We start from the raw sequence: 22,217 nt of genomic DNA, 5'->3' as shown, positions 1-22,217 counted from the left end.
TGCGTCTTAGGAACAAGAACTTTCTGCTACGGCAGTATTTTGGCACTGGGACCCAGGTCCTTATTTGAGACATTTTGGGCACTTCGGATCCTTATTTGAGACTGATTGAGTACTTCGGGCCCTTATTTGACACAATGTTCACTTTAGACCCCTTTTTGAGAATTTGACCCCACTTGGGGTTTTTAATTGAAATTTTCCCTTACCGCTTGAACCAGGTCACGTGACAGCCACGCGGTCGAGAAGGCGGGAGCGCTCTTTCTTAAAACCCAAAACTCTCTCTCTCTCTCTCTCTCTCTCTCTAAAACCGCTTTCTTCTTCTCAGCATTCGATCGAGCAATTGCCAGTCGAATCCATCGCCAACCCTCGCAATCTGCTCCGTCTTCTCCCCCTCTCTCGCTCATCGATCGCCACCGACCGCGCTCTTCCCCTCCGTCGAACGATGGACGAGCCGGCTCTGCGGCTCGTCGCCGACGTCGGCGCCCAGATTCTCCGGCAGTCGCGCCCGAACAAGGATTTTCTGGTCAAATCTCTCCGTGTAAGCCTAAACCCGAGACACTCTCATACTTGTACAAGCGTAACAATTGCATTTCGCCAATGGAATGTGAAGTTGTTTGTAGTCCCCGACCACTTGGGCCGTGTCTGTTCGGTTCATTTCTCTCGCGCCGAAGCCATGAAGGCATACGATGCCGAGTTAGTGTGCTGTGTTTGGTAGCTGGTAGAGCGGGGGAACTAGAATGCGAGGCCCAGTCTTAGTTATTGCTGTGCGTTTGTGCTTTCGCCGTCGTAATAGCTTTTTCAGGCGCGCTCCAGCTGATTAGGCATTGGAGCGTGGAGTTTGTGGTTGAAGTCGTGTTTATCGTTTTTGTTTTGGTAAATTTTTCAAGCTTCCCCGTTAATAGTTCTTTCTTCTGTTCCGGCAACATCTCATTGCTATTTTCTTTTTCCATTTTCTGTCGGGTGGGAGTGATGAGCAGAGATTTATGCGTAACCTAAATTCACGCCTCACTTCTTCGTAACTCTCAAAATGATCAATCAGAAGAGTTCCGCAGTGTGCAATTTCTGGCACCTACTGTTAGCCTGTCGATTGGGTGGAGATTACTTGTTTATTGTATGAAGATGATCTAACGCCTGTTTCCGGTAATTCTTGTTTTAAATTGTCCCGAGCTTTTGCCATCTCTTTCTTGAAGTGTTTGGTTTATGTAGAAGCTTTCGAGGAATCGTATATGATTTGCCAGTGCAACCACGAATTTTCTTTGACATATTTTAACACATTTTTCTGCAGAAAGCTGCAAGTGCATTGTCCCAAATAGAGCAACCTTCAGTGCTTGAGGCTGCTCGGCAGGTAGAAGCCACCAAAAAGGTTCAAGATTCCTTAAAGCCTTTAAGGGAGACAATAGTGAAGCATTCTCTCGCTCGGCATAAAGACAGGGATGTTAGGCTTCTTGTCTCCATATGTGCAAGTGAAATCTTTCGAGTCATGGCCCCTGAGCCACCTTTTGAAGACAAGTATATTCCAGTAAGAGATTTCTTCACTGAGTTCTTTGGTAGCCACCTGTGTTTCTTAATTATTGCTGCAGATTGATGATGTCAGTTCTCATAAACTGCTCCATTTGTTTTGTATGCATATTCTGTATATAGTGTTGTGTTCAAGATGTGTGGACTGTATTATTGCAGGACATCTTTAAACTCATTGCTAGCATGTTCGAGGAGCTGGCTGACACAGAGAGCCCGTACTTTTCGAAGAGGGTTAAAATTCTAGAGACCGTTGCACGTTGTAAATGCTGGGTGGTAATGTTGGATAGCGAGTGTAGTGATCTTATTCTTGAAATGTTCAATGTCCTCTTCTCCACTGTGAGGTAAACTCTCTCATATTCTCTTTCCAAACGTATTTGTGCTATCTCTTTGTCCTTAAGTGGCATAATAGATCTGTATAACATTTAATACGTTATATGATATGACGATTCTTCCTTCAACCCATCTTTTGTTAGAGAAAGAGAGTGAAATTTTTATGGTTGAAATTCGCGGAGCATGTAATTTTCACGGGTCAAGTCTAGAGCTAGTGAACTTGGCTTTAGCATTTGCAATCATGCAAAATGATGTTTCCATGAAAATTACATATCTGCTTCTTATTGGCCCTTTCACCCGGAATGGGAATGCCACTAAAATCTAATGACAATTTTAGCAAGCTAATCATTAAGAAGTCTTTGTTATTTCATTCGGTATTTTCACTGTAATGATTACCCATAATGCATTGGAAACATTGAGATGTTTGAAAAGTAAAATGTTTCGGCTTCCACCAGATTTGGACTTGAGTTTTTTAAGTAGTCGATGTATATAATTTTGGTCAATGATTAGGTTGGATGGCACAAATAATCCTTTTTGTCTTCCTCATTTTCCTTACCATTTCTTTAGGCAATATGTGACACTCTCTTCTTTCCTTTGTAGAGAAAAACATGAAAAGAGTTTGATTAATGATATCATGTCGATATTGACACATATCATCGATGAGGAAGCTTCTGAGCAGCTCTTGGAAGTGATACTGCGAAATCTTTTGAAAGAGGAAAAGGTAAGTGCTGATGGAGTCAAAGTTCATCAATTTGTGTTCAGTGCTCAGTGATACTGCCACGGGCTTGCATACAAATGCTTCATTTTGTGTCTTTCTGTTTGAGTGTGTGCATGTGGTGGTCCATACAGCATATATATTCATAGGATGTCTGGTCATTAGTGAAGTTGCTTTCACTCTTGTTTGAAAGTTTCAACTTACTCTCTTCTGAAGTATACACTATTCATGTACAGGGTGTACCATCTGCTTCTTCTCAGCTTGCCGTCTCTGTCCTGCAAACTTGTTGCCAGAAGCTTGAACCCTTCGTTCGTGGTTTTTTAACATCCTGCATCATGGAGAGAGATGCTGAAGGGAGTGAGCTTAGAGAGACTTACCATAAAATAATATTTAAAATATTCATCTTCACTCCTCACATGCTTTTTGATGTCATCCCAAACCTGACACAAGAGTTACTGGTATTGGCTTCAATTGGAGGACTTTAGTCACGTTAAAGTGTTTACATTTTAGAAAATCACTTTTTTTCCGCGTTCTTCTACTTGCTTAGAAGTTAAACGCATACTTGTGTGTGCACTGATCACTTATTCTCTGTGTAGACTGATCAAGTCGATGTTCGAATAAAAGCTGTAAGTTTGATTGGGAAAATCTTTGCTGTGCCTGGATGCCGAGCTGCGCAGAATTATCACGATCTTTTTGTAGAGTTTTTGAACAGATTCTCTGATAAATCTGTGGAAGTTAGAGTTACAGCTTTGCAATGCGTAAAAGATTTCTGTACAGCCAACCCCACTGGGGCTGAATTACAAGAAGTTCTTTGTAAGCTGTGCAGCAATCTAACATGTTCATTTGCTGTGGCATTAGTTCTTGATTTTGTGGTTTTCCCTACTTTACGCATCTCATATATTGATAATACCTTGGGCAGCTGCACTTGAGGGCCGACTATTGGATATAGATGATAGAGTGAGGATACAGGCCGTGGCAGCTATCTGTGATCTGGCCAAATGTAATTTAAAGTTCATTCCACTCACACTGATATCTCAAGCAGCTGAAAGACTTAGAGATAAGAAGGTACTTTTCTTAAGGATCTACCTTTGTGGCCAGTAAGAGCTGTCCTAACTCCATAACGATCTCTTAAATGCAGATATCTGTGAGGAAGAAGGCCTTGCAGAAGTTGATGGAAGTGTATAGGAGTTATTGCAGCAAGTGTGCTCAAGGCAACATGACCATAGTTGACCACTTTGAACGGATTCCATGCAATATATTGACGCTTTCCTATGATAGAGATTGTAAGGAATTCAGGTATGCATACATATACCTTCTGTTCCCTGGTGATCAAATTGACATTTCGCCAATTGTGATGCAATTTTATGTGTTTTAGGTCCCAAAACATGGAGCTTCTACTTGCCGAAGATTTATTTCCTGATATTTCTTTAATGGAGAGAACAATGCATTGGGTGCACATGTTTTCTCTGTTCACATCTCTGCATGTCAAGGCGTTGGATGCTATATTGTCTCAGAAATGGAGGTAGGCAGAAGTAGTAGATGCTGCATTAGGCAGATTGAAGCATGGTTTACTAACAAAACAATTGTACTTGCAGGTTGCAGTCTGAGCTAAGAAATTTTTTGGCTCTAAGAAAGAAAGAGAAGGTACTTTGCTTGAATACTCACATTCTATTCTTGTTTTGTTTTGAAGTTGGGGGCAGACTGTCATGCTGATCCTTTGTCATATGTGTCTACGTTTGTCCTGGAGTCCATTATCGATTCCTGGTGTAATTTTTTCCTTGATATTCAACTAAAGCACGATGAAGGTCAAGATGCGCGAATCTGTATGCAATTGAAGTAATTTGATTGTAGCTCTAGGTATCTCTTTCCCGTTACTTGACATTATGTCATTTAAAAAGGATTTTTCGTAACGTGAATATCTTTGCTGGAGTTGACTACCTGAATGAGAATGGAAATTGAAGTTCTTGTTTAGTCTTGTTTCTCTTGAAGATTGGTCATTATGTTGGAGTACTCGTGAGTTTAAATTGGTGGTGCAGGAGACCTGTTCGGATGAACTGGCAAAGAAAATCAAAGCATCATTTGAGAGAATGTCTGCATCATTTCCAGATCCCGCCAAAGCAGAGGAGTGCTTTTACAAGCTAGACCAGATGAAGGATAATTATATTTTTAACTCGCTTGCTCAGCTATTGGATGAAGCATCAATTATAAAAGCTCAACATGCCCGAGTGCGTTGTCATCCTTACTCTTTCTCTGGGCTATATATGTATTCACTTTATCATCCATCTATTTTGGCATTGCTGCCTCTTCCAAGTTGTTAAGTGATTATGCATTACTTGCCTCAATTATTTTACCTTCAAACCACCCAGATTCATTTGTCAGATCCAACTAGTTAACTGAACATGTGATGCATTCGCTTTGGCATACTTAATTGAGAAAACAATGTGAGTTTGTCTTGTAAAATTATAATTAATCTGAGAAGTGTCTTGTCAGAACAAACTTTCACTGAATCAAGGCATCAACTTCCAATAGTAATAATGAAAGAGGTGAATTAATTAAATCCTAACTTAGGAAGGACATTGCCCGAACCCCTTAAATCTGAGTGGACCAACCTAAAAGGATTCGCAGTGGTTTATCATTTGACACTGTGTAAGGAACGTGATCATTGTTCCATGAGTGACATGATTTAATTAAGAGCTTGTTGGCAGTGCTGTAGCATCTTGCTTAGCTGTTGGTGTTCGTGGTGTTTGTATCACGGCTGTGGCTATTAAATACATTTGAAAACAAATAGTTTAAGGTATTGTACAATCTTCAAACTATGAAGAAGTGTTTTAGATAAATGATATTTTTGTCTGAGTAGACCCTCAAAACATGCTCTGGAAGCACCTATAAGGTGCTTTTTAGAAGCCAATTTGGGAGTGTCATGGCTTTGAGGTGTCGTTAAATACATGAAAAGAGCCAAAACACTTCTCAAAAAGCCAAAGCTACCTCGCGCAACACTCCTTAACATCATCCAAAGTAGATAATAACCTAGAACCAGACTAAATGATATAACTTATCCAAGGACCATTATGATCATAAATAGGGATCTTTGGCAGCAGCAAACACACAATGTTAGATACTAAAGCCAGCTTATTTAAGTTTGAATCCAGTAAAACTTTCTGGTTAGTGTTCTGCCTTGTATTTCAGTTAATGGAAATACTTTGTATTGATTGTTCTTGTCTGCTCACCTTCTTTCAGGAAAATTTTGTGAAAAAGATCAGGGATAGACATCCACATGTCGATTTTTTGCATTTACTGAGTGCCAAGTGCATCTTCAGCATATTCAGCTCAGAACATGCAGAAAATGTACTAGATTATCTTTCCAGTGGGAGATTTGGAGGCAGACATTTGGAGGTTTCTTCGATCAAACTACTTATGGTAAGAATGTGGCGCTATTCATTCTAGGGAGTATGGCAAAGTAATAGGTACCCTTTGATAGTGCGAGATTCAACTACTAACCCAAAACTCTTGCAGATGAGGAACAGATGATAGATTGTCAATCTGAAGGGTCTACAGTGCAAACAAAAACTCATAAGAAAGAATAGTTACAAAGGAAGTATTTGAATAGTTTAAAAATTGAATCTTCCAATTGGCAGAGGAGGAACAGATGATAGACCTCCGCTGTCATGGATATCTAACTCTTCAGGGATCTGTTTGTGGACTGGGGGAGAGGGGGGTAGGGGTGTTTGACGGTTTCTTCTTTTGTTGGAGCAATAGGATTGAGAGATAATCTCTTGCATGTCCTTTTGTCTTTCATCTGGTTTTATTTGTGCATTTTAGTCGACATGTAGTAGAAATCAGGTCTTTTAATTGGATAAATTGTCTTAAAACCTACAATATCATATGAAGGGATCAAGTTAAGAGGGATTAGCTTGAGCTTAATTTGACTGCTTGTTAGAATAATCAATGCAAGCAGCAGAAAGTTTACTCTAGAGCCGCAAGTGAAAATTTTAAGATGAGTTCATGGAAATAATCGCATAAGAAATATTTTCCTTCCATTCTCTAGTAGACTAAATATGAGCTCTAAGTGCATCCCTGATGCAAATGCAGTTAATTGGAAATTCTCTTTTTCTTGACGCGATTCATTGAATTTGTCAATGGATTAGAAGATATTCTGTACTGAAGCCTTTATATTAGGTTGAATCCTAACAATTTTTACTCTTTTATTAAAATTGGTTAGGCTATTGTTCGTTACTGCCCCTCCCTCCTCAAAGGTTCAGAAGCGAAGCTCTGTTCATTATTAGAGAGAAATGAGCCCTATCGTGATCAACTGACCGAAGTCTTAGCTATAGCAGGCAGCCACATTTTTGTCAAACTCAGGTAGTTTTTGAACTCTGTGAATTCACATGTTGGACAGAATCTTATATGGTTTAAGTTATATTTGTGGCATCCTTTTATTTCCTGTCATATTATAATACACCCTATGGAAATTTTACAGAATGCCCATATGCTTTTTTGAGTGAGTCTTTTAATTGAAAGAAAAATAACATCCGGTCAGAGATGCTTATATCATTTCATGCAATGACCGGTTCAAGATCCATTAAAGGTTGCTTGTTGCTTTTACATTCGTAGGAGAGAAAATTATTCACTGTGTATCTCTTAATATTTCCTTTTCCATTTCAGAAATGAAGTTTTTTTTTAAATTTTTTTTTGAATAGATTGGATTTTAGTAAGTGCTACGGTATACCTGTTTTTGCGGAACTTCCACTTTAAACTTTCTCGTTCTGCTAAACTTGTGAGAGGATTGTTTTCATATGTAGTTTGGGCTTCTAACGGGAATACTCAAACTTTTCTTCACTTTGCAGTGATATTTACCCAATGTTGGAGCAAATGTGCCTTGAGGGTACTCGTGCTCAATCGAAAGTTGCTGTTTCCGCAATTGCTGCTGTCATGGGCAGTTCGGAGCAATATATCTTTTCAGAACTAACCAAGGTAAATTTATAATCTTAAAACGGAAGTTTTTGTACATGGTGGTGTTTGGATATGAATTTGAGTCAATGGTTCTCTTCTGGGGCCAAAGTTATGAGGCAAAGGTTCAACGGGAGATTTAGCCATTTAGGTAGCCTTTTAATTGTTCACTCAAGTCCTTGGACTGTCTGAATGAAATTTTTTAAGTTCCGTCTCATCATCATCATTCTCTCTCTTTATCTGGCGACTAGTTTAGTCCAGTCAGAGTGCTATGTTGTTAAAGCAAAGAAATGGTATGGTGTATTGGCATTTATTGATATCACTAATAATGCTTGCTTGATGCATCTCGCACACCAGAGACTGGTGGATTCATTGCATAGTGGGAAGAATCTACCCACTGTCTTGCAATCTTTGGGATGTCTTGCACAACATTCAACTGCCACCTTCGAAGATCTAGATGGAGAGATTACTCCACTTATACTAGAGAAAACTTTTGAGGTACTTTGTACAAGCTGCAATATATGCTTACTCATGCTTTAGTTTGTATCAGGTCTGATCTTTTGCCAAATCCCCATTCACTTGTTTTTTCTTGGAAACTAATTTGCCTAATGGTTAATATTGTGTTTTGTAGATGAATTTGCTGGACGGTTCAACTTCTGGGGATGAGACATCTGGTTGTAGCAATTCCTGCAAATTGAGGGTAATGTTGAGAGAAATTACGTATGTGTTAACGTGCAAATTTGATGATTTTTCTCTGTAAATTTTGGTTTCTGGTATTTCCTTATATGGGGTTTTCAGGATCAAAATTACAGTGCAAAAGTCAAAATGAGAAATTATCAAAGAACTTGAGATTTGCTTGACGAAAAGCAAATGAACTTTGGCATTGCAGAGAATGTTGAATAGCTAATATACAATTGTTGACTGAAGTTAACGGAGAGTAGAATCTCCCTACCCAGTTACTTGACTTTGGAGTTAGGGCTCATAGGTACTGTTGCCACCACATTCTTATCGAGCCATACATTTTCTTGTGTGTTTTATCAATACTTGACCATCAGTAACATCAAGTTTGCTAACTGAAGAGCACTATCATTCCCTCAATCTTAAAAGAAGCAATAGCAGATTTAAGAGTGCATGTTGCATATGGCTGCCCAATTTGCTGTTCAAACAACTGATTGCAGCTCAGCTGGATCACTAGAATGATTGCTTGTGAGATTAGCAGTTAACAAATGTTTAATTCCTATTCTTCCTATGAATGAAAGAGCCAACTGCAATGCCAACACTAAAAAATTCCGAATTAAGTACCTTAAAGGAGTAAAAGTCTACTGTGTTAAGTCTGAGTTTCTAATTGTAGTGTAGCTTTTAGTTTCCCTCAAGGAACAAGGGTACGGCCTAGTCTTGGTCCACCCTTACCCAAACATGAGGGCTTGGATTTGTTTCCTGTCTTTCCCCTTCCCACATTTACCTAGCAAAAAGAGTATGTAGCCAGATGATAGACAGCTCTATCCTCTTAAAAAATTTGGCTATAAAGAGTATGCTTCCTTGAGGGTGATTTTTTGTTGGCAAAGGAATGAAGGTCAATACTGGTAAACTGTATTTTTAAGAGTATAAAAGTTGCGAGCGTTAACTTTAAGACTGAGATTGCAACTGCCTTTTTAGCTTTTGGTCAACAAATTACAAATGACCCCATACAAGACTGAATTTTTTTATTGTGCAAGGAGATGGTCCTATAAAGGATTGCAAAAGCCAAACTAAACTTTAAGTGGATTTTCTGCAAAAACTTGATAGAAACACTGTCCCCGGGCCCCGGTTCATGTGAAAGAAGATACAGCCGTAGTGCTTAGGAGTGATGAATGAGAAATAGTCTGTAGCCTATCTCCAATTCTGTTTGGGCTTTTAATGATCTAAGCTCTTGCAATTAGAAAAAAGCTTTTATTGATAAGTTCATTATGAATTTTGACTTCCTCAGGATAATCTAAGCTTATACTCATTTATCTCTTGCCTGGTGCAGATTTATTGCCTGAAAACTCTAGTAAAAAGCTTTTTGCCTCATCGTGGCAGTCAAGTGAGGAGAAATATTGACCATTTGTTGAGCTTGTTGGTAAAAATGTTGCAAGAAGGAAAAATTTCTGATTCTGTCCTTTCCAGGTATTATTTATTACTAAAGAATCTGTGTTTTTTATCACATGCATTCTTCTTCTAGTCAATCCTGTCATTGGTGTCCATCCACAAGTGCTAGCCAATTTGCTGTATGTGAGCAGTGTTTTGACAAATTTAAATCATAGTGATATCGGTCGTGTTTTTTTTTTTTATGCTTGGCACTCAAAATTGATTTTCTGTTATTCTATTTAAATCAACTGAGGTTAAACACTTAAATCGCCAAAAGAGAGACTTGGGGAATATTCTTTTTCATTTAAAAGTATTTTCCTAATTAGCTTGATTCCCCATTTCTATTTTTGTCTGCATGCTGCTGCATGGCCAAGGAGCCCCACACTCCAAAGGGGCAATTCTTAGAGTTTCTTTATTTAAGCAGCTCTTGTTTTGTTTGATGTGTCTAATTAGGGACCTTTTGAATAAAAGAAATTCAATAAAAGACTCCATAGTATTCAGTTAATCACCTTTTTGTTCCTTTTCTTTATCCAAATAACTGATAACATTTGCAGCAAGTGGAGAAGAACAATATAGGGCATAGTTGCGTATTCTTGTTACGGTGAAAAGAAAAAGTTGCAAGGACCACAACATGTTTTGAATGCTAATTTTGGTGAAGAAGTATGAGACGAATAGATCACTTAGGTGATTGTTCTTTTGGGGATGGGGTGTTCATTGAGAAGGACACGCGAAACTAGAAAAAACCTCATCCCAAATTCATGAGAAGCCAGACTGCATTTACCCTTCTCAATGGACACCCCTCCCCCAAAATATCAATGCTTTCATCATGCTTCTTTCTTTCTTGTTGAAAGCTTGCCTAGATAACTCATTTTTCTTGTCGGTGCCTTGCTTGTTGGAGATGCAGTGGAAACGACTCTTCTCATATAAGACTGGCTGCAGCAAAATCTGTTCTTAGGCTTTCGAAGAGATGGGATTTACACATATCTCCAGAAATATTTCACTTTACAATCTTAACTGCAAAGGTACACTGCACTCACCTTAGACCCCTTGCTTAATGCTTCGAAGAATTTTCCAAATTATAACTACAGCATTGAGGATATCACTTGAACTAAATTTAACATTGTTATAGTCCCTTTTCACATATGTTTCTAATATGTTGATGATGCTATGATTTACGACGTGGCACAAAGAGAAACTTCTATGTTTGAGTCATGCTTGTTTAGGTTTCAGTTCTTTAGGTTACTGGAAGTTCTTGCTGGAAAATATTACTAATCCTCATTGAGATAGTTAGGACCAAGTTCTAATTTTACTCTGTGATCATGGAAAGAAAACTGTTTGTCCCAAGATTGTGGGTACTGGCCTTTTAGCTGTGGAATAAGATGACTCATCTTTCCATTTTCGGGAGCTGGTCAAGGATCTTCTTTTCTTGCTTTTTATCCTTTTCTTTCCCTGTTGTCAGTAAGGTTGGTTGTAATGAATGTATTTCAAGTACCTTCTCAGTGACAACTTTGTCAGTTAAAGCTATTATCTGTCAACAATTTTTCTGCATTTTATCCCTATAGGAATATATCTGGGCATTGGACAAATCAATAGCTTATCTTTGTATTTTTTTTAGTTATCAGGATTTTCCAATCATTGCATAAACTCGTGTACACAGCTGCTACCTACTCTTACATGACTCACATTGTATCTGTTACTAAGCTGATTAGAGAACCCGCAGAAAAATAACGAGAGAAAAGAAGGAAGAGAGAAGAAAAAGAGAGGAGAAGAAGAGAGAAAGAAAGAGATTGTAAAATCCAAGAAAGGGGCTCTTGGTTTCTGTGTGTAACAGAAACCCTACACCCATCACGATATATTTATATTAAATATGAATTGTATATGACCATAATGCCCTTATATATGTAAAAAGGAATAAAACCTAGAAAATAAAAATAATTCTACTCTAACACTCCCCTCAAGTGGAGCATATAGGTCACCCATGCCTAGCTTGGAACAACCAGCAACAAAGGCAGGACGAAACAACGCTTTAGTGAACATATCAGCAAACTGATCTCTAGAGGCAACGTAAGGAGTGGCAACCAACTTCTGCTTCACAGCATCACGAACAAAGTGACAGTCAACTTCTATATGCTTAGTTCGCTCTTGAAAAACAGGATTTCCAGCAATATAAATAGCTGCCTGATTATCACACATCATATCAATAGGATGATTAATAGAAAATCCAAGCTCCTGGAGAAGAGATTTCAACCACAGCAATTCAGCCACAGTTTGTGCCATAGCACGATATTCAGCCTCCGCACTAGATCTGGCAATGGTAGTCTGTTTTTTGCTTCTCCAAGTAACCAAATTACCACCAAGAAAGGTGCAATACCCAGTCGTAGACCGCCGATCACACTTTGACCCACCAATCAAAGATCGAATAGCCAACTAAGGTGGAAGAACCATTCGGTTTATAAATCGAGTCCCTTACCAGGAGAGCCTTTAAGATATCGAAGAATGCGACAAACAGCATCCCAATGAGCCTTCTTGGGTGATTCCATAAACTGACTCACCACACTAACAGCAAAAGAAATATCGGGACGTGTAACAGTAAGATAAATTAGTTTCCCAACTAGACGCCGATACCGATGTTTATCTTCAGTATCATCTCCATCATCAACTCCAAACTTTTGATTTGGATCCATAGGAGTATCAACTGGCTTGGAAGCTAGTGTACCAGTCTCAGATAAAAGATCAAGAACATACTTTCGCTGAGACAAATTAATACCTTTCCTACTTCGTAAAACTTCAATACCTAGAAAATACCTAAGAGCTCCCAAGTCTTTAATCTGAAATTGCTGTTGAAGAAAAGATTTAACCTCAGAAATTCCGGTCGCATCACTACCAGAGACGATTATATCATCCACATAAACAACAAGAATGACCACTCCCGACTCCTTCTTGCGAACAAAAACAGAATGATCAGAATAACATTGGTGAAAACCACACTTGGAAATCACTGAACTGAATTTCTCAAACCATGCTCTAGGAGATTGTTTCAACCCATAAATGGCTTTATGTAGCCGGCATACTTTACTGCGATCCTCCCCCTGGGCAACATACCCATGAGGTTGCTCCATATATACTTCTTCAGACAAATCACCATAAAGAAAAGCATTCTTGACATCCAATTGATATAATGGCCAATCAAAATTCACAGAGAAGAGAAATAATAACACGAACAGAATTGAGACGTGCCACGGGGGAAAAAGTCTCAAAATAATCCACTCCATAAGTTTGAGTAAAACCTTTAGCAACGAGCCGAGCTTTGAGACGCTCAACTGAGCCATCCGGGTTATACTTGATAGTGTACACCCAACGACACTTCACCACATCTTTCCCAAGAGGAAGATCAACCAAAGACCACGTTTGGCGGGACACCAAAGCTTCCATTTCTACATCCATAGCTCTCTTCCACTCGAGATGAGACAAGGCCTCAGTGGTAGAAGTAGGAATTGTGTGAGTATGTAATGATAGAGCAAAGTCATGTAATGGAGAAGGAAGATGTGAAAGAGACACATAACGCTCGATAGGGTAAGCAAAAGAGGATTTTTGTGTACAAGAACGAGTACCTTTGCGAAGGGCAATCGGAAGATCGTCCGGACCAGGAGACAAGGAGGGAGATTGAACGGAGGGCACGGAAGAGCTGGAGACCGGTGGTGCCGTAGACTGCTTTCGCCGCTGATATACCTGCAAGGGAGGAGGTACGGAAGGACTAACAGAATCTAAGGGAATAAGTTGTGGAATAGGAGGATCAGCTACAATGTCAGTTGAAAACTCTTTACCCTCGTAGAATAGTATGGTGTGCCCTCGAAAAAAGTAACGTCGACATCGACATATTGAGCACAAGTCATAGGATCATAACACCGATATCCCTTTTGAGTACGTGAATACCCGAGAAAAACACATTTAGTAGCACGAGGGGATAGTTTATCAGCACCAGGTCGTAGATTATGGACAAAGCAGACACACCCAAAGACACGCGGGGTAAGAGGAAATAACGGCTTGTCAGGAAATACAATACTGATTGGTGACTGTTGATTGAGGACAGTGGAAGGCATACGATTTATAAGGTAACAAGCAGTAAGGACAGCATCACTCCAAAATGATTTTGGGACATGCATATGTAACAAGAGTGAACGAGCAACTTCTAGAAGGTGACGGTTCTTTCTCTCGGCCACACCATTCTGCTGAGGGGTATAAGTACAACTTGTTTGATGTATAATGCCAAGACTAGAACAAAACAAAGAAATTGATTTTTGTGAGTATTCTAGAGCATTATCTGTTCGCAAAATTTTAAGGGATGTATTAAACTGATTAGTAACTTCACGATGAAATAATTGAAAAACATGTAAAAATTCAGAACGATCATGAAGCATATAGAGCCATGTTAGACGAGAATAATCATCCACAAAAGTAACAAAGTACTTAAAACCATTTCTATTAGCAACACGGGAAGGTCCCCAGATGTCTGAATGAACAAGTTCTAATAAAGTAGATGCACGAGAATCACTACGACTAGGAAAAGAACTACGATGATGTTTCCCAAGTTCACAAGCCTCACACTCAAGAGTAGAAATTGATTTACACTCGGGAATTATTTGTCAGTAACTTAAATAAAGATAAATGCCCTAAACGGGAATGCCATAATAGGGGGTAATAGGACTAGCAGCCTAGACCATTGGCGTCGCAATGGAGACACCATCCGATAATAAAGTCCATCATGTTCATGCCCTCCACCAATCTTCTTCTTTGTCTCAAGGTCCTGAAAAATGCAATAGGAGGGGTAAAATGTAACAGAACAACTAAGATTTTTAGTTAACTGACTAACAGATAACAAATTCAAAGGAAGTTGGGGAACATGTAAAACGGAGGACAAGGATAAGGAGGGTGTAAGTGGAACAGCCCCTGATCCAACCACTTGAGTAGAGGAACCATTAGCTAGAATAACTTCAGGTGAAGGACTAGAGTTATGGTGGGAAGAAAATAATTCTTGCTTACCGGTCATATGACTAGAAGCTCCCGAGTCAATGACCCAAGAGGTGCCAGGAGACAAAGTAGAGAAAAAGGCCATGTTACCTGTACGTGCAAGAGTGGCAGTAGATGAGAAATTGGAAGCCTCCAGTTGTTGGACACGCTTGATGAGTTGTGCGACCGTATCATCCCGAGACGCGGACTCGGAAGAACTACCCCACTTGGGATAGATGGATTCGTGTTGCCGTAAGACACATTTCCAAAGACTCCCTTCACCATAGCAGCATTTGCAAGAACTAATCGCCGAGCCCACTCGGCTTGCCATGCTTGGCCCAACATGTGTCAACAATATGACCAGATTTGCCGCAGTATATACACTGACGGCTATCTCGATCAGAATTTTGTCCACTACGTCCACCACCACGACCGCGACCTCCCCCTAAACCACGACCTCTATTAGAAAATCCACCACGACCACGAACACCACTACTAGCCACAAATGCTGAATTATCTTTAGATGATGTAGAAGACGGAGGGACAATGCGCTGAATCCGACAAAATGCTTCATTCATAGAAGGAACTCTCTCTCCAGCAAGAAGCTGACTCTTCATAGGCTGTAAGTCAGCATTCAAGCCTGATAAAAACTTGGCCACCTGAAATTCAGCTCGTTGTGTCTTTAGTGTCTCAAGATTAGTAGTGATGGGCTGATAAAGATTAAGTTCTTCCCACATGCCTTTCAAAGCACTATAATACTCTCCAAGAGACTTGTCCCCCTGTTTAAAATTAAAGATCTTCTCATAGAGCTCATAGACTCTAGACATGTTTTTGTCTTGTGAGTAACTCTCCATAAGATCATCCCACACTCCCTTGGCAGTTGTGTGGAACATGACATTAGCAGCAATGGATGGTTCCATGCTATTCCATAACCACACCAAAAGTGTATCATTCTCTCTCATCCATCTATAGTCTTTAGAGTTTTCAAGGGGGTTACGTAGTAAGATAATTAAGTTTCCCTTTGGCATTAATATAAACCTTCACAACTTGAGCCCATAGCAAGTAATTGGAGGATCCATTCAATTTAATGGTGGTAATCTGAACATTGACACTGTCCGTAGAAGACTTAGTGCCATTCATGGTGAAAATCTCAATATAAATATATCTACCACCGATCAAAAAGGCCGAAACTTCAGTGCAAGAAATAAAACAGCAATACCAACATATAATCAGATGCGACTGGCTCCATCAATCAAACAAAGGGATGCTGAAATTTTATAAATATAGGCTGCATAATCAACGAAATACCCTGATCCTTGAATCTGCTGATCAGGAAGTGTTGTAATCCATTGTCACAAACAGAACCTGATAAATCTGATTTCTCCTGATCTTATATGTATCGGGACTTGAAGAGAAAATAGGTAAAAATTGTAGCTTTAGGTGGCTACGCACCAGAGAAGGAATAGGGTTATTAGGGGACTCTCAAACCAGCAATAGGACCAGGGAATCAGGTAGTCAAACCGTGCTCTGATACCATGTTACTAAGCTGATTAGAGAACCCGCAGAAAAATAACGAGAGAAAAGAAGGAAGAGAGAAGAAAAAGAGAGGAGAAGAAGAGAGAAAGAAAGAGATTGTAAAATCCAAGAAAGGGGCTCTTGGTTTCTGTGTGTAACAGAAACCCTACACCCATCACGATATATTTATATTAAATATGAATTGTATATGACCATAATGCCCTTATATATGTAAAAAAGGAATAAAACCTAGAAAATAAAAAATAATTCTACTCTAACAGTATCCTTCTCTGACATCACTGCTGTAGTCTTACCTGCTTTAGTGATGTTCCTCTCATTTCACAGTTCATCTTATTCATATTAAAATGTGTGTACTTTTTTTCAGGATCCTTCTTCCTTGGTCAGGAGAATTTTCATAGATAAAACACGTAAACTACTAAGGGAGCGCGGTATTCCAAATAGATACGCATGTGCTTTTGCATTGGCCACTTCTGATTGCGTCACAGATATAAAAGATGATGTATGTTTTTGTCCTTATCCATCATTCTTCATTACTCTTTTTGCTTTGATTTTACATCTGCCAACTGCTCTCTGTTGACGTTGTTCCTTCAGTCTTTCAAATATATGGGAGAGTTTGTTAAGGATCATGCCAGGGAAGCTTGTGGTCACCAGAAATCTTCTGTGCGAGGATGTTCGATCACTGATTTGCCAGTTTACATATTGGTATTCTTAATTCATGTTATTGCGCATGACGAAGATTTCCCTCCTGAAAAATATCAGGACGAACACATATTCTGTCACTTTTGCAGGTAGATTCAAGAGTGAATGAACTTTAGTGCTCTATAGTTTGCTAATTATACTATACAGATGTTGTATTATGACAAGGCTTGGATAATTTTCCTTTGCAGCCCTCTTTTTCACCTCATACAGGCTTTAGTAAACCCGGAGAATGTCAATGGTGATTTGGTTCTCATTGCTGACACTTTCTCGCAATTGTTTAGTATATTTAGAGGGATTAGAAAAGCTGAGGATGCTGTTGATGCTCATAAATCTCCTGTACGTGCTTCAATCGCATCCCAATTCTTTATAGCTACAATTTGCGACTTTTTTTTTCATATCATGTAGTTTTCTGATGCAGAGACTGCACATTCTGTCAGAGATTGGAAGTGCCTTTACAAGTTCGTTAAACCAGGGCAGTATGTCCTCATCACATTCCCCTGGGGTTGTATTACTGCCATCATCAGTTTATACAGTAAGTCTCCCAGCAAAATAATAGCAGAAGCAGGTCCTCTAGAAAGTTCATACTTGCCCTGCATAAGAATTTAATCATTTCTTATAGGTTAATACAAAGGGTATTACTCGCTATGCTATCGAAGAAGGACTTGTTGAGAAGATCATTGAGCTTTTCAAGAATAACATCTCCAAGGTACATAGCTGCAGAGAGCATTAGCATTTATGGGATTAGGGATTGTTACATGAATGTTTTTCTGGTTGATTTGTTCACTTTTCAGGTTGCTGGCAGTCTTACTAAAAATGGTAGAAGGTTTGTTGAGCATTGTGAACAACCAGAAAACACGAAGGTGAAAAGATTGAGAAATGTGTATGAGCAAGTCAATTCCTTGACTACTAGAAACTCAAAAATTCAAAAAGATACTGCTAGCAAGATGAGTCTGGGAATGAAACGAAAGCACGTTCCCTCTCCAGATGTGGGTTCTGTTTTGTTGGGCGAAGAGTTTCCACCAATTGTTGAGCATGGAAATGATGGATTCGAACCAACTGTGGACAAAGAACAGCTTCTATCTTCTTGTGATTCTGTAGATAAAGTTACACTATTGACAGAGAAAAAAGCGAAGAGTGGGAAGACTAGTAGAAATAGTACTTCTTTGAAAGAGAATACCGAGGCAGGTAGTAGTGTCACCACTGATTCTAATGCATCTTCCAGAGCCAAGCTTCGCGATCCATCCCGCTTGAAGGTTGAACGAACCTTACCTTAGAGTAGATTTACTTTTGTCTCCGAAGTTCACTGTTCTAAGAGCCTTACAATTGTTCCACACAGGAAACTCGGTGTAATAAAGAGGTGCAAGTTCTGCAGCAAATTAAATTGTTCTCTATAGTTGATGAATGGTGAGAATATCTGGATAGATAGAGATGTTTTTTGTCTTCATATATAATAAACCCTGTTTATGGTGTTCCAGCTCCCATTCATACCTTGTGGATGGTTTGTACTCTGAAAGCTATGATCACTTGGTGAAACTTTTTATGTCAGGAATACATGTAAAATAATTCTATGGAAATGGTGAATTTTGTGCAGAATCTGTAACCAATTGGCATTGATTCTCTTTGCCTTAAAATAGTTGGTATAAAATTGTATATTTGTTCTTTTTGTTAGCTGATATGTTGAGTGCTTTTGTTTTCGTTCTCATGGAGAATAGGTCCACGACTTCTGGCAGCATTGTATTATTATCTGTGTTTTGTTTTCTGTGAAAACCTTTTGCTGTTTATGGATACTGGAAAATGTTATTTTAGTGATGAGTACGATTAGATTCTGTAAGTCATGTGACTGGGGACAGTGAAAGTTATGTTCGTAAAGAAGATTGACTTATCTGTGGAACAAAAACTTCAGGAAGTCTCTCTCTATACTTATTGCTGGTTTAAATACTACAGAAGACGGTATTAATATTTCAAATGGTCAAATGTGCTTAACTTTTGGAATGCATGAAAAGGGATGAGATACTTTGTCATTAGTCTGAAAGAACATTATGTTTATCTTCCTGAGATATATGTCATAGAAATTCTGTTTATCTTCCTGAGATGTAACCTGGTGTTTTTGCTGACCATATATAGATCGGGAAATGTTGGATGGCAGTGAGGAGGATGAAATAATGTGCTTAGAGTGAAACACTGGAGATAATCAAGCGTTGGATGGGTAAGTTTTAGCCATAGCACCTTAGATTTATAAGCTGTACTAGCTGTTTTCAGTATAGTTAAATTTATTATCTCTTGTGCCGGGAACCTATCAAGGTAGAAGATGCAGATACTTCATCATTTGAAAAGCTGAAAATTTTTTGCTGACTCTGCAAATTTTTAATGTTTTCTAATGTCTTTTTATGCCCTTCAAATATCTTTTCTGGGCTCGTTCCTAATATTCGCTCTCCTCTAACACCATGATTAAAGTTTTAAAAACCTGTCAAGCTGTATTTAATTGCTCAGTGGGATTAAGGGATTAATTAATTTAGTTGGACAGAAAGAGATTAGTTGTTGCATTTCTCAGTTTCAGACATGCCTTTCTGCCAGACTGCTATAGATGTCATCATATTTTCTGTAAGGTAAGAAGGTCTGTCTGTTATTAACATTCCATAATGCTGCTCTCATACTTGCAATGACACCTCTGCATCCAGCTAGTTTATGCCTAGACAAGTAGGCATTGTTATGCAAATCCAGAAACTATGTGAATTACAGGTCTCAGATTTCTTTACACGGTATGATAAATATAAGAGCCAGGAGACTTATTCTTAATGAGATCATAGGCAGGGCCAGATTACCAGGGAGTTTCAGTGAGACAGGAGGAGTGGTACTTAAGTTTTGAGTAGATACTTTCTGCATTAAATATGCGGTTCGGTCAAGATTTTGACCTGAGATTGGAGAGTCTCTCGATGGAGTAGAACTGATATTTAAAAGGTGGCAGTAAAACAAAAGGTGGCTGCAGATAGTTTGCTTTAGAAGATTTGTTGCTGTGGATTATCTCTCTGAACTGTGAAAGGTGCATAGTTTTGCTTCTACATGTGGGAAGGAATTTCTTCGACTTTTTAGACAAATTACAGCATCATACGATTATTTATTTGTGATGTTGCATTGTAAAATTTTATATGCCCGATTCAGGCTGCAGAACTCAAAGAGGCAGAAGTTTGGGGCATCATGTGAACTCTCGGGTGACAAGGAAATAGCTCTTGCCCTCTAATGCTATAGGCATAGCAGTTAGTATAATCGTTTGGCAAGTGCCATCCCGGTAATGTTTGGGGTTCCATTAAACATTTTGGTTCTTGTATAGCGTTTTATGATGTCCAGATAAAATGTCATATATAATGCTCGTATAGAAATTGATTGCGTACGGGCTACATGTGTTTGGATCCGACTTATTTGGAAGTCAAAATTAACCAGAAGTTAGATTTCACAAGGTGCTTGAAGGATGTAATTACAGGAAGTGAGTCTTGAATCTCTCTTGATTATTTACAAAGCCACCCGGTCTAAAATTACCAGTCGAGCAAAACATCAGGAACATTTGCAGCTCTCAAGTTCCTTTTTGAGAGTTCATTGGCTGCTTGGTTCCTTATTCCTCGTCCTAGAGGACTTCCATGAAGGATGTCCCATTTAACCAGTTCAATATATGAACCAATCATCGTGCCTAACTATTGAAGATGGCTTGCCACCATCTTCGCTTTTCCACCTGAGATTACGGTTAATATCCCCATCAGCATGTGCTTTGTTCAACTGCAATTCAATACGGAAGATTCATCTTCTTACATAAGCCTCTATTTTCACGTGTTTCGTAATTCTCCACAAGTATAGGTGGATTTTCAATTCTGTAGCTAGTAACTTTTCACTCCGGAGTTACTCATTATCTTGATTGTTAATTGGCGGAACCAGTTGCCTTTCTTTGTATAGTTAAATGATTCAGCGGTGGATGTGACCTCGTTAAAGATTGAAAGATGAACAATTGATATAGATTTATGACATTCGCTCATCTAGATATAGGTGACAAAATGTTAATTAAGTTAATCTGCATCGATTTAATGGATCAAGTGGAATATGGGTCATTTAAAGTTTTAACAATATGTTGGAATAGATTTATAGCGGTAAAGGCCAAACAAAAAATGGGATTCAATGGGTTTGAGATAAATCTATTTTTAACTCCTTAAATAACTCAATTAAGACTCAAAATGCTACCCAATTGAAAATAGTAAAGAGAGAGAGAGAGAGAGCGTATGATGCTTGACCACTCCAATTCAAAGAGTTAGGCCGCCGTCGCCACTTGTGACGACGAACAAGGCAGTAGATCTCCCTTTGTCTCTTAGGTGGCCGACCTTCCCGATCACCGTCAACGCAAACGGTACTAACCACTTGCGATCGCCACCTCGAGGTCACTGTTGGTTGCAAATACTAAATGGGGGACACCGTGACGGTGCCGATTTTGCGGTGGCCTTAGGTCTCGTTTGGTTCAGCTTTCAGCCTAGTATTTGGAATGCCGAAAGCCCAAAGCTAGTCTGGGCTTTCGGCATTCCACAAATGCTGAAATTTTTTTTTCCCTTCCCAAATTACTCTTATTCAAACTTTAATATTCCGATTTTGCCATTTTGCTACTGTTCATCTTCTTCACGAAAGCATAGCCGACGAGGGCGGCCAATGACACCGGATCTAGACGGCGAAGGGCCAGCGAGGTCGCCTGACCCAGCCGACGGCTGCCTAAAGTCGCGCGACCACTCACGCGCCGTCGGCCTGGGTCGTGCGACCCCAAGCGGTTGTCGCCTGGGTCGTGCGACCCAAGCCGACCTTAGGCCTCATCGCCTGAGGTCGGGCAACCCCCGACGACGGTCGCTGAGGTAGGGTGACCCCCGGCGACGGTTGCTGAGGTCGCGCAACCCTCGCCAAGGGTTGCCCGAGCTCGGGCGACGGCCGCTAGTGCCTGATCTGGCTCGCCGGCAGTCGCCCGAGCTCGGGCGATGGCTGCCGGCTCCAGATCTGGCTCGCCGGCGGCCGTAGCCCTTCGCCGGTTCCAGCAAAGGGTAACATTTTTTTTTTAATAAAAAAGGGTCCCAAAGCCCTTTGCAAAAAAACACTACTTTGGTTAAAGTAGCTTCACAAAGAATATTTTACAAAACGCTATTGTATTTCCCCTGAATTTTAACCTACTTAGGCTGTGTTCATTTGCGGAAAACTATTTTTCCGGAAAATATTTTCCGCGTTTTCCGGTGTTCGGGGGCGGAAAATGTTTTCCGTGGGAAAACATTTTCCTTCCTCACCCCCAAATCCTTCATTGTTTTGAGGAAAATGATTTCCTCTTTTCACAAAGAGGAAATCATTTTCC

At 39.6% G+C, this 22,217-nt stretch overlaps 1 protein-coding gene across 2 annotated transcripts; it reads left to right on the top strand.

Annotated features, from left to right (window-relative positions):
* Positions 1–285: 285 nt before the first annotated feature.
* On the top strand, positions 286–20,389 carry LOC115664424 (sister chromatid cohesion protein PDS5 homolog B). Of its 2 annotated transcripts, XM_056308880.1 has the most exons (27): positions 286–535; positions 1,283–1,516; positions 1,675–1,856; positions 2,446–2,566; positions 2,797–3,018; positions 3,157–3,373; positions 3,480–3,625; positions 3,699–3,856; positions 3,936–4,082; positions 4,156–4,204; positions 4,597–4,785; positions 5,798–5,977; positions 6,780–6,919; positions 7,405–7,531; positions 7,865–8,005; positions 8,139–8,207; positions 9,516–9,652; positions 10,518–10,635; positions 16,521–16,655; positions 16,748–16,944; positions 17,044–17,191; positions 17,274–17,387; positions 17,475–17,561; positions 17,647–18,108; positions 18,192–18,259; positions 18,980–19,061; positions 20,015–20,389. In XM_056308880.1, coding segments are annotated over exons 1-26 (3,885 nt in total). In that variant the 5' UTR covers positions 286–439; the 3' UTR covers positions 18,981–19,061; positions 20,015–20,389. The 2 variants fall into 2 exon arrangements, with proteins under 2 accessions (XP_056164855.1, XP_056164856.1); XM_056308881.1 differs by lacking the exons at positions 17,647–18,108; positions 18,192–18,259; positions 18,980–19,061; positions 20,015–20,389 and having other exon boundaries at positions 17,293–17,387.
* Positions 20,390–22,217: the final 1,828 nt, after the last annotated feature.

Source organism: Syzygium oleosum, unplaced genomic scaffold (genome assembly GCF_021117445.2).
Source record: "Syzygium oleosum isolate NSW1041296 unplaced genomic scaffold, Sole_v2.1 Sole_v2.02, whole genome shotgun sequence".
Classification (NCBI taxonomy): domain Eukaryota; kingdom Viridiplantae; phylum Streptophyta; class Magnoliopsida; order Myrtales; family Myrtaceae; genus Syzygium; species Syzygium oleosum.
This window is presented reverse-complemented; position numbering and strand designations above follow the sequence as displayed.

Coding starts and splice junctions, on each gene's coding strand:
- LOC115664424 (XM_056308880.1), top strand. CDS start 440: ATGGACGAGCCGGCTCTGCGGCTCGTCGCCGACGTCGGCGCCCAGATT. Junction 1,857..2,445: donor GTCCTCTTCTCCACTGTGAG/GTAAACTCTCTC, acceptor TTTCCTTTGTAG/AGAAAAACATGAAAAGAGTT. Junction 17,562..17,646: donor TCAAGAATAACATCTCCAAG/GTACATAGCTGC, acceptor TTCACTTTTCAG/GTTGCTGGCAGTCTTACTAA.